Source organism: Carassius auratus, chromosome 50 (assembly GCF_003368295.1).
Source record: "Carassius auratus strain Wakin chromosome 50, ASM336829v1, whole genome shotgun sequence".
Classification (NCBI taxonomy): domain Eukaryota; kingdom Metazoa; phylum Chordata; class Actinopteri; order Cypriniformes; family Cyprinidae; genus Carassius; species Carassius auratus.
In genome coordinates, this window is record NC_039292.1 from 12,569,391 (window position 1) to 12,582,902 (window position 13,512).

Sequence of the window (13,512 nt, forward strand, 5' to 3'; positions counted from 1 at the left end):
CATCTTCCACATCCCTTGAACGACTTCTTTGGGAGTTAAAAAGGGAAAACCTAACACCAGGGAAGTGTCCACTGTATTGGAAAGGCTATATATATATATAGCTGAAGTTTGCTGACTCTACAGTATTATAAAGAGTCTATAGGTAATGATTAAGGCTCAGGTTTCATGGGAGCGAGGGGACACGGCATGAGTGGATGCTGTAGTTCATTTCCATTCAATGACCGCTACCAGTGACATTCACATAGGCTGAAGAAATACTCTGTGTGTGGATTTCTATAGTCTGCAGGTATGTAAAACATACTTTCTTGACGTAAGTCAATTCTTCAAACCAGACTGAAAATGACCAAAATATGACAGACATCTAACAGAAAGGAACAATTTCTGTATGAAAGAAAACAATGTTGCTATAGTAACCTTGATTCCTTAATCCTCGAGGGCATTTAACATCTTTTATAAGCTGCAACCTCCATGGAAAAGAGCACTGAATGAAAGTGAAACAAAATGAGAGTAATTTCTTTTCTGGTTGAATTATCCCTTTAAAGACTGCTGCACCTGAAGTGTGCTGGATCTCATGTGGGGGAAGGCATCCAGAAGCAATCGTTCTAGGTTCTCAGTTAGTATTAGAAGGGGAGACCAGAACTCAGGCAATGTCACACTTGTGCCTGAAAGATCACGTCAGGGATCACTCTCTTCCTGTCATTCCAATGTGATGCAGCTAACTTTAGATTGCTCTCTTAATTAAATACTTCGACTCACACGCAACAATCAGAACAGATATTCATAAATGCACAAAGCACAAACTGTGTCTACCAACAAAGATTCTACAGGTTGCATAGCCATTTTCATCAATGGACTTCTTTTGTTCCAATTTGTTATCTTAAAGTTTATAGTCATTGGCCGATGTTATAAATTGATATTACAAGGGCTAACGTTTTCCCATATCACAGATGTGCATTAGTTTTTTTATTTCTGTAATGCATCATTATCGAAATTCTAAGCAATAGAAATAAGCCAATTATTATAGAAATTATTTTTTTGCTTTCCTACTTTATTATACATCAGTTATGGGTCAATATTTCAAATAGTCAAATAAATTTAAATCACATATTAAGATGGATTTTCCCTCAGTTCATTAAGTTTTTTTCTATATAACCATAACTATCCAAAATAATACAAGGTTTACAATATTGTTCATTGCATCACCTTCTCCACTGCTGAACAAAAGCAGGAGGGTCGGCTTCAGCAAGATATGGCTATCAGGCTCTCGTTTCACATAATCAATTCACAGGATTAACAAGGACACACGACTGATCACAATTGTGCTCTGAACTCTAGCAAACAGCCTCTAATAAAAGCACACGATTACAAATATGTCATACACGCACATCAGGACTGTTTAAAAATGAAATGCTGTTTTAATTAATCCCAAAGTGTACTTCTCTTCCGGGTCTTTTGTGAGTATGTTTACGACGCACTCACAACAGACAATGCTGAATAAAGTCGTCATATTTGTTATTTTTGGACCAAAATGTATTTCCGATGCTTCAACAAATTCTAACAGACCCTCTGATGTCACATGGACTACTTTGATGATGTTTTTCTTACCTTTCTGAACATGGACAGCAGGGCCTGAATTTCGTTTTTTAAACTGGGGGGGACACATGGGGGGGATCTAAAGATTATGGGGGGGAGAATAAATTTTGATGCATCGGTCTAATTTAATCATGTTCATTTATTAATATCTAAAGATTTGTATGCATGAATTGTGCATTTCCAGTTCTCAAATCAGTTAACAAAAAAAAAAAAAAAAAAACTTTATACAAAATACATCATGCTCTTCAAATTGACATTAAGACCTCTGTTTAAACTATGCCTATGCTATATATTAATGTCTATTTCAGTTCATGTGTTTCAGTTCAGTTCAATTCTTTGCTTTTTTTTTACTTTTGATATTGATATCGTAAATTGATATTAAGAACTCAGTTTAAACTATAAGTATTTATGTCTTTCATACATTTCAGTTCTATTTCAGTCATTTTTTTTCCATTTCTTTGTTTCATGTGACTTATTCTAAGTTTCTCATCTGTCTCCTCATCTTCATTTCTTTCCATTTGATGATGGCTCTGTTGAAGTCAAACTGCTCAAGGGAAGGTCCAAGCTCTGAAATGATCATTAGATTTGTGAGACTTGTATTATTCAGTGAATTTCTGAATTTAGTTTTGATCCTGTTGTGTGTGCTGAATCCACGTTCACACGACACACTCGCTACTGGTATGACCATGGCTGTCTGAATGAGTTTCTCCATTTCAGTGAAAACTTTTTTCTTTGGATCGTGATCTGCATCATCCGAACTTGTCTTTCGCTTCAGCCAACGGTCCATATTTAAACTACTACGCTAACCAAACAATTAATTGTCTGTGGCCGTGTTTGTGCGCACGGGAAATATGCTGCGCATAATGAATAGAAAACAAGGGGAAACGCGCAGTCACATGCTCAAACAAGTGGAAAGCTCGGGCGCGCGCGCCGCAGTCTCATTTCCACAAGCGCTTGCACTCTCGTGGCGTCTGTCGTTGCCATGCAACCAACTGCGCTCTCCATGATGACAAGAAGGATCAGCAAAATATTAATTGATTTCTAGCCCTTGCGTTAACTTTATTACTAGATATATTTATAGATATATTTATGGAGATGAAAAATAATAAAGGCGCCCTGTACAGCTATGATCAGCTGTTCTGCCGAGTATTCAATGTTGTGACGCTGTAAGCTGATCAGTTGGTTCGTTGCTGCCACGCTCTATCACTCGCACACCATAAAGAGCAAAATGTTTTTTAATGTTTCAGTTTCGTTATTACAACGACAATTTGGAAGCGGATAATTTCTTCACAAACAGCTCATTTTGACTCAATGTTAGAATGCTGCACCTACACTTGATAGTGTGAATAAGATCAGCGCAACGCAGACCGCTGCACTGACAGCGTGAAACATGATCTGTCTACAGCAGCCAGGGCTCCGCCGTTTACTGTCTAGGAGCTCAGCGCTGAGACAGAAAATGCCGGTCCAGCGCTGATTGAGGAATTAAATTCGAAAATAAAAGACAATTTGACTAGACAATTTGACATATTTTTTCTCGCATCTGTGAATTTATTTTTTAATCAATTGCTCTGAGATGAAGCAAATATATTTGTGCGGGAATTTCTCGCACTATAAAAGCTAACCTTGCGGGAATGGTTTAAATTATGCGCAATCCCCGCATTCCCGCACCGAAATTCAAGCCCTGATGGACAGTATACCGTACACACAGCTTCAATGGAGGGACTGAGAGCTCTCGGACTAAATCTAAAATATCTTAAACTGTGTTTAAAAGATAAACGGAGGTCTCACGGGTTTGGAACGACGTGAGGGTGAGTTATTAATGACATAATTTAGAGTTTTGAGTGAAGTATCCCTTTAAAGAGACAGCGGTCTATAAATACTGCTGCTGTCATTAATGATCATCAAACAACAAAAAAAGCTGTGATACATTTTTATTTATTTATTTAATTTATACAGTAAACGCTATCCAGTGTTATTTTCCCTAATTATTACATTTTTGTATTTGAATCCTACCAACCTTATTTTATTTGGATCATACTGTGTTGTATTATCTATGCTTGTAATTTGTGTATTTGTTCTTATTTTTACTGGCTGTTATCTTGTCTCTTTAATCATGTTTAATAAACTTTCTTAGTTGATCTAGTAGTATTTGCTGTGGTATCAAAGAAGTACTTCGCTTTAAGTAATAAATGGAAAGCAAGTTACATTGAAATATTTTTCTTTTCTTGCTGCTCATAAAAATTATCCAATCCGTAGGTCAAAAACTGTAATGTGATTTGAACCGTGAAGGGTCTTTACTGTCACTTTTTATTAATTGAATGCATGATTTCCTAATAAAAGCAATAAATATAAAAATACAGACAGCAGTTTTATCATTGTCAATGGCATACATGTAAATATTAAACTAGATAGATATGCTATAAAACAATTTTCATCGTTAGCTCATGACACCTAATGAATTTACTATAGGTAACGAATTGACAGTTACTGTAAAGTGCTATCATAACCTCAAAAATCAGCTGATATATCATCTCTACTTACATTTACATTTATGCATTAACGGCCGCTTTTATCCAAAGCGACTTACAGTGCATTCAGGCTATACATTTATTTATTTATTTTACCATTATGTTTATTCCCTGGGAATCAATCGAACCCGCAAAGTGTACAGAGGTAAAGTAATCCTTAAAAAGATACCAGATGGCCTCGGCCCGTATCACTACATCCACACAACTTGTTTTCCCGAAACCAGCTCACTAGAAGGAAACAATGACGACAATCAGATCAGGTATGTCAGGTATGGGGCGTCTCCTAGCACTCTCACACCGTCTGTGTGCGTTTCACTGTTTATACTACAGCATCTGGCTCAGGTCCAGGTGATAGCATGGTGAGAAATACTACACCAGACAGCAGGAAACCAATGCCTTGTTAGCCCTGGTGTCATGGCTGACCTCTGAACCCTCGTGCTGCCACAAACCTGGAGAGAATGCCACAGCTACACACACACACACACACACACACAAATTACTATGGAACACACCCTTATATAGCTACACTTAGGCTCAGGTGTAACGTTATGCCGTGTTTGCGCAAAATGCTGTGTGTCATCTTTCACCGTGTTACGTAAGTTAGTTTCAGAATGAGAGGAAGGAGAGTGAAACAACAGATGAATATCTGAATATGTGGCCACAGTACGCAGGATGAATTTTAAATCCCATCCTTTGATGTTCGGGACCATTTCTGCTGCAGGGATCTACACTTACTTTTTTTATCTTAAATGCACTTTTTTAACATTTAACAGTTAACAGATTTTCCCTTTCAGCAGCACAGCTTCCTTCACATTCAACACTAAAAAAACTGCTGGCTGAATTCAGAAAGCTCAGTCCATCAAACACTGTGAAGAGATGCTAAGTGCTCCATGCAGTCACGCATGAACTGCTTCTTTCAAATACACTCAGACACAATATCAACTCAGTTTAGCAGAATCAGTTGAAGCCTCCACGTTCTGACAGCGCTATTTTTAAACGTGATGCCTCAGCACATCTATTTCTGGCTGGAGTCAAAATCTAATGATATTGTGCTTGAGGGATAGTATCTCTATGCTTTCAAAAACGCTTTGCACTATCCACCGTCATGTTCAGGGGAGGATGCACTGGAACTAAAAAACTATTAATGGAAACAATGAATAATGTCTTCACTTGTAAATTTTAACGGTTAAGAATGTAAATGACAAAATCAGTTCTGATTTTCATTTGACCTTTATGAAAATGAAGAGAGAATATAAGCACATAAAACACAAGGTTTAAGCTTGGTCAGTAGAAAGACAGAAACGGTATTTTCTTGTAAAATATAATCAATTTAAAAAATGTACTTTTTAGACTAAGATTATTTAAGAAACTTTATTTTAAAATTTCTAGTATTAACAGTTATTAATCTACATGATTGGGTGTTTGTGGAAATTTTAGTAAAATTTATGCTTTTAAAATGTATTAATCTGATATCTCAAGTTAATGCTAAAAAGTAAATGCTAACTAAAACAATTAATGTCACATTTACCAATGTTTTGTTTTAAATACTGTTTTATTATGCTTGATTAGAAAACATGAGATTAATGGAAATCCGGACTGTCAACATAACTACCAAAATATTTCGACCCGCTCATTACACGTTCACTACAGTAATAAAGCCGTGCTTGCATCTCGTGTGGACAGCGCTCTTACAGCCTTACACTCAGAAGTACTGGGTCGGCGTCCAACCCACAAACACAAAATAATCCCTTGATCCACGAGAGAGAATACACGTCCAAGTTTCACAGAAAAGCAGGTCACCTGACACAGAAGAGTGAGACCCTGCGAGAGAGACACAGCTCCGACCTTGATCCCTCCACTCTCAAGTATCAAATGCATCACTTTACAGGCACACACACCAGAAATGCTTGACATCATAAAGAAAAACCACTTAGCTAAACAAATGTTCTCAATTAAATGAGTGAGCAGGAAGTTCCTGAATCTACATAGTTATACAGAGAATTAGAAAAGTAAATAAATGTTCATTTAAATACAGAAACCATTCAAGCTGAAGTGTTGCATTTTTGGCTCAACCAATGGCGTGGGTTTAGGGTGGGGCTATCTGTTTGCTGCCAATGGCGGACAGCTGTGGAAACTTCGTAAGGGAGCCATTTCTGTCTCTACCCGACTCGGCAAAGTCCTGGATTTGCCCTCCGCTCCTGTGAAGGACGGCACTCACATTCTTTTACAAGATTAAATAAATGGGTGAAGGGTGTTGGAGGGAGAACTTGAAGCTTACTCCCAAACTCAGAGTGAAGCTAAGGACTTATGATAAAAACACTAACTAACAAACAAACCGCAGTTAAATCTTGTTCTGGAGACGTTTCACGTTCCTCTTCTGCTCTCTAAGCTTTCCAGAAGCTTACAAAGTAAGAGAAAAATGAAAAAAAAAAATCAATAAAGCTAACTAGAAGGGTACTAAAATGAGTTTTGGACATGATACAACGGAAATATATTTTGAAGAAAAAAAAGAGGCTAACAAAAATCTAGATATAATTAATAACCAAAGGGTTTTCATAGTGTGAGAAATGTAGCAAGTGTGATAGAAGATTAAATTAACTTATACATTTATTAGTTGATTCATGTTCATACTGAAGCAAAATAAATTATTAAAACGATGTAGAAAAAATATTATTATTAAAATCATCATAAATTCAAATAATAACAATAATAATAGTGTGGCTGTGCCAAAAGAAATTATTAAAATACAGAAAAATTACAATATTTAAAAAAAAAAATAATTATTCATTTAAAAAAAAAAAAGTTTAATTTTTGATTATATATGTATACACACACACACACACATATAATATAGCAAAAATAAATTCTTATTATAATTATTATTATTAATAATATTACTATAAGTAGTAGTGTAGTTCTTTCACAATAAATATTGTCCCAAAAAAAGTATTTTTTTTCTTATTTGTATGGGAAAACGAGCTATTTTATTATGTCTGGTTTTATTTAATAAGACACAACAAACCAAAAGTAACGCCACAGTCAGCCACCAAAGTAAAAATGAAGATGACATTGAAAAATAAAACAGTTAAAATAACTGTATACATTAAACACAGATTAAAATCCCTGGCCTTCATTACGATAATGACTGAAGGAGGTGGATATATTTTTCTAAATGCAGATTTTATCGACGACAGAAATCAGGGCCACTGTAAAGTTGTCTAGCATCCATCCAGATGCCTTTAGTGACTCGTAAAGAAGTCAGTGTCCAGCGTGCTTCACTGCTTTACCCTAAAAAGTCTACATCTAAAGCTTTATTTCAGTTGCAATAGGGCAGGAGAATGGGTCAGTGTTTTTACCAAGAAAGGGAATAGAGCTGGGCACAAACAAAATCCTCCATTTAGGCTAGACGTGAAAATCGCATTGTGGTTCTGCCTTTGATCTCATGAAGCGATTACACCAACAGGATTACTGAGACTTGACCAGTGAAACGACCGGCCCAAAGTCACAGACACCATGAGACGGATAAGTGTTACCAAACAATCCCTTTGCCCTGCATCTGTTTTATCTACAAACAAGTGCTGTTATTAACCTACAAAACAAGTCTTACAACCACAGTCAAACATTACCACTCACCAAGCCCCAAGTATGCATAAAAATGGCCTTGGGAGAGGGAATAATGAACTTACTGGTCAGTGAGCAAGCAACTTTGTTTTAGAAAATGCAATGTAAGACAAGAACGATAGTCTGACCCTCACTGATAAGCAACAAACTTATAAATGGAAACAACTAAATTACAAAACTAAAGTTAAAAACGAATGTAAGAGATCTAATATTAACCTCTGTGGAAAATAAAACTAATAATAACTAAACTAAAAACTAAAACTGAAATAAATTGAATAAAAGCTACAATGAAATGACAACACAAAATTACAAAAAATTTGAGGAAAGTTATATGAAAAGAAAATTTTAATATAAATAATTCAAAATATTATTATAAAAATAATAACTCAGTGATTCTAAAATAACACTGGTGTGTGTGTGCATGTTGAATTTATTATTAATATTTTTTTAATAAATCAGCAATTTTTTTTTAAAACACACACACCGAATTACATTATACAAAAAATATAATTAATTGTATTATATAAAATACTAAATTATATATACACATGTAATTTTTTGTACATATCTACAATGCATCAACAATGACCTAGGACAGTCAAATCATAACTCATGTCATGCATCATGAAGAAAACTCTAGTAAATCATGCTCTGTGGGCTGATCCGGTCAAACCGGTTAATGTTACTCAGCTTAACCAGACATCACAGGCGGGAAAACAACCTGTGACTCATGACAGCGAGGAAGAGTCACATTCCTGAGATGCTTCACCTGTTGTGGGAGGAGCTTCAACAGGTGTCACTGGAAACACCCACCCAACAGACACCGTCTCAGTGACAGCTATTCTCATTTAAGTTTCCTGTCCTAAAGTTTCTATGTGCTTTGAATTAAAGTTAACATACTGTTAAATTTGTAGGAAAAACATCCTCTGAGCAGCAGCTGAGGAGACTGATGTTCATCATTCCTGTCATCAGCTGTGTCTGTTTGCTATGGGACGAGCCCAAAAACACACTTTTGACACCATCTATAAATATCAGCTCACACAAACACGCTATAAAATACCGTAAAATATTTAAATTCGGAAATACGGCCAATTTTACATAACACATTTTATAACAGCTAACAGGAGATTTTACATATTTTAGACATATTTTCCGATAACTCACGATACAGTCACTGCAATGCTTTGTCAGCTGTTTGTTTAAAAGCTGAGACGACAGTCAAAATCAGCACTATGAGTTCAGAAAAGTTTAAAAATCCAACATTTAAAAGCTTCATGAAACCAACGGACTTTAGAAAACCCTTCGGCTAAGCGCTTAACCGCATATTTATATCACTGTCACGCAAAACAAACGCGGTACATTTACAAAACAAAAGGCTAAACGACAAACCTGGATTATTTATGGTTATAAAAGAAAAGTATGATACAAAACTTAACCGTCGTGTGTTCAGTTAAAGCTGTAAACTCTCGAACATATCGACTAGCGTTAGCGTGTTAGCATAAGTTGAGGGATCTCCGTTAGCTGAGGCTAAACGCCCACATTTATGACCCCGGCATCTGTCGTACACATTTTAAGCTCTGGTTTAACTATATTTCACCTTTTAGTTATAACAGCTGCTGACATTGTATGTGAAACCTTATTAAAACATCACAAACCTTATTAGAGGCAGCCCGGGCAGACATTTTGTTCCTTTAGCTGCTCGCGCTGAAGCAAGTTGAGGATAAATGTTGTCGCCTTAAATAAATAAATAAATAAAATAAACGGGTTATAAGGGCTTGATCGACCCAGAAGAGATGAAATCCTAGTTTTTCGTCTCCTCAGGCCCGTGTGTGGGGTTAAAGTGTGTTGTGGTCTCTTCTAGAGATGAGCGGTAACATGTCAGATGAGCGTGAAGTTCGCCAGCGGTCTTCTCTTATTCCTGATAAAGCGAATACATTTCACGAAATCTCTGAATGTGACACGTCTGTCCCGCAGGAATCTGGTGTATTCAGAGCAGTCCCGGTGTATAAATCCGTTGGGAGGTGTGTTGGTACACCTGTGGGAGGCAGAGGGCGGGATGTCGTAACCCTGTGCAGCAGCAGGAGGAGGATGAGATGAGCTCCGCTCTCTGCTCTCTGTCCCTCAGCAGCGCTGCTCTGACTCCTCTGTCTGCTGGACACTTCCACCGCGTCTCTCCAGGGGTGGAAACACCAGAGAGAGACAGCAGCGGTGTCCCTATCTGGGATGTTCCACTGCCGTGTTGTTATAAAAAGGCACTGAGGATTGTGAATGTAGGGGGTTATTAGAGCACAACATTTTATGTAAATCAAGAAACCAAGCGGTCCAAAAAAGCTAAATATGTTTTACTGTTATACAGATGTATGTATTAGATGTACAGTGGGTACGGAAAGTATTCAGACCCCCTTAAATTTTTCACTTTGTTATACTGCAGCCATTTGCTAAAATCAAGTTCATTTTTTCCCTCAATGTACACACAGCACAAACACAGAAAAAAACAGAATTGTTGAAATTTTTGCAGATTTATTTAAAAAGATAAATTAAAATATCTTATGGTCCTAAGTATTCAGACCCCTTGCTAAGTATTTAGTAGAAGCACCCTTTTGATCTAATACATGAGTCTTTTTGGGAAAGATGCATCAAGTTTTTCACACCTGGATTTGGGGATCCTCTGCCATTCCTCCTTGCAGATCCTCTCCAGTTCTGTCAGGTTGGATGTAAACGTTGGTGGACAGCCATTTTCAGGTCTCCTCAGAGATGCTAAATTGGGTTTAAGTCAGGGCTCTGGGCTGGGTCATTCAAGAACAGTCACAGAGTTGTTGCGAAGACACTCCTTCATTATTTTAGCTGTGTGCTTAGGGTCATTGTCTTGTTGGAAGGTGAACCTTCTGCCCAGTCTGAGGTCCTGAGCACTCTGGAGAAGGTTTACAGGATATCCCTGTACTTGGCTATGTTCATCTTTCCCTCGATTGCAACCAGTCGTCCTTTCCCTGCAGCTGAACAACACCCCACAGCATGATGCTGTCACCACCATGCTTCACTGTTGGGACTGTATTGGACAGGTGATGAGCAGTGCCTGGTTTACTCCACACATACCACTTATAATTAAGGCCAGAAAGTTCTATCTTGGTCTCATCAGACCAGAGAATCCTTCAGGTGTTTTTTAGCAATCTCAATGGGGGCTTTCTTGTGTCTTCCACTGAGGAGAGGCTTCCGTCGGGCCACTCTACCATAAAGCCCCGACTGGTGGAGGGCTGCAGTGATGGTTGACTTTCTACAACTTTCTCCCATCTCCCGACTGCATCTCTGGAGCTCAGCCACAGTGATCTTTGGGTTCTTCTTTACCTCTCTCATCAATGCTCTTCTCCCCCGATAGCTCAGTTTGGCCGGACGGCCAGCTCTAGGAAGGGTTCTGGTCATCCCAAATGTCTTCCATTTAAGGATTATGGAGGCCACTGTGCTCTTAGGAACCTTAAGTGCAGCAGAATTGTTTTGTAACCTCGGCCAGATCTGTGCCTTGCCACAGTTCTGTCTCTGAGCTCTTCAGGCAGTTCTTTGACCTCATGATTCTCATCTGCTCTGACATGCTCTGTGAGCTGTAAGCTCTTATAGACAGGTGTGTGGCTTTCTTATCAAGTCCAGTCAGTATAATCAAACACAGCTGGACTCAAATGAAGGTGTAGAACCATCTCAAGGATGATCAGAAGAAATGGACAGCACCGGAGTTAAATATATGAGCGTCACAGCAAAGGGCCTGAATACTTAGGAACATGTGATATTTCAGTTTTTCTTTTTTAATAAATCTGCAAAAATTCAACAATTCTGTGTTTTTCTGTAAATATGGGGTGCTGTGTGTACATTAATGAGGCAAAAAAATAATAACTTAAATTATTCACTCACTGTAGAGTGGTATAGATAGCTTTATAGACAGACAGACAGACAGACAGACAGACAGACAGACAGACAGACAGATAGATAGATAGATAGATAGATAGATAGATAGATAGATAGATAGATAGATAGATAGATAGATAGATAGATAGATAGATAGATAGATAGATAGATAGATAGATAGATAGATAGATAGATAGATAGATAGATAGATTGACAGACAGACATATAGATAGATAGATAGATAGATAGATAGATAGACAGACAGACAGACAGACAGACAGACAGACATATAGATAGATAGACAGACAGACAGACAGATAGATAGATAGATAGATAGACAGGGTCATTTTACTTTAATGTCTTTACACTACAGAAGTGTATTTTCATCTCATTGTGACCACACACACAAATCTCACAGGAAGCTCCCACTCACTGCCTGCATTACACTGATAACTTCCTCTGATTCTTTCTGCTGTCACAATACAGCGCTGCACTTAAGATATTATCCCCATCAGAGGCAGGAAACCAAGCAAAGAGACTTATAGACCACCGCAGCTATACAGTTTTACAACTTCATGTTCCATTCTGTTTTTCCTCTGTTTACCTCACACTTTCACGCTTGGCTCCTAATGCAGCGATGCCCAGTCAGCCTGCCTGACACATCTCTGGCAAAAAATTCAAGGAAGCAAGATAAATTGCCCTTGACACCTGTACCTAACCACAGTCGGCTCTCCAGAATGCACAGTTCAACTGCTGTATCACTCCTGCACAAAGTGTAATGGATTTAAATCACCATAAAATCATTAATATGGCAAATAAAACATGACTGGTATTAAATCTAATACAATCAGTACAGTATTTAAAACAATCCAGGGTGGCTGGGATCTAGTTGGCATGTCATTTTAATTAGCTGCAAGCTCGAGAGAAAAAATGATGTCGGCTGTAATGAACTTCCTCAGAGTGAGTCTTCAGCAGAAACGGTGAGAGACAGCAGAACAGGCAAAACATACAGGAGAGAACGGCCAGGAAGAGACTGTGAAGGACACTGGTTATTACATGGAGTGGTTATTACCTAAACTGCCATCCTGAGCGGCTCCTATAGGCCGCTAAATCTACCCTTAATGTAGCCACATTCAGCATAAGAGGGCAGCTGTGACCCTTACAAATCTCTGACGGCCTGTATCAACTCTTATGAAGGCCACTAATGAGCCTCTATCCCCGCTGACCAACAAGAGCACAGAAGTCCTGCGATGCTGCGGAGAAAAGTGAAGCTTGAAAGCAATAAAGAACAAAGTGACTGTCACAAGCTTTCCTGCAGGGTTGCATCATAGACAGCATTTATTCTGTTTTAATTCGATGCCTTTGGCTTTTTATTAAAGGGCTTTGTGAAAGCTAAAAGTCTTTACCATACAGTTCTGGGATTCATTTCACAATCAGAGAAGGATATTGTACAATATCAAGTGCAAATATGTGTATATATGCATACAGTACAACCACAACAGCAAAACATCCTTCAATATGTTAACGAAAATGAAAAGACCGCATTTAAGAGGCACTAAATGAGTCGATAACATGATGGAAAGTGAGTCACATTTGCTGGGCGCTTCTCAAGTCTATTACAGAGCGAGCGGCACTGAGCTGCTCTGAATCACCGAACAGAAACACACAACAGTCTAGTAAGCAAAAGTCTCAAGAGGAGCATTTGGGAAAAGAAATCCAGGTTTTTTAAAACCCAGCCTTACCATGTGCACCTAAAGGCAGCATGAGCTGAAATCAGAGTCCGTTCCAAAACCTTAAACCTCCTTGTTGTCTATTATACAGGTACATTTCTAATAAGGCAGCATCTTAAATGAAACAGACCCTGAATAGTGACTATGGA

General features: G+C 38.0%; 1 protein-coding gene across 5 annotated transcripts in view; it reads right to left on the bottom strand.

Moving 5' to 3' along the window:
- The window catches only part of LOC113067044 (tight junction protein ZO-1-like), a 108,752-nt gene that overhangs the window by 51,581 nt on the left and 43,659 nt on the right, over positions 1 to 13,512 (bottom strand). The window contains exon 1 of one of the 5 annotated variants that reach the window (XM_026239259.1): positions 9,398 to 9,966. The exons of the other annotated variants lie outside the window; for them this stretch is intronic. Within the exon in view, the coding sequence (XP_026095044.1) occupies positions 9,398 to 9,424 (27 nt within the window). The 5' untranslated portion in view covers positions 9,425 to 9,966. Of the gene's footprint in view, positions 1 to 9,397; positions 9,967 to 13,512 lie in introns of those variants that run through there. 5 annotated transcript variants of the gene reach the window in all.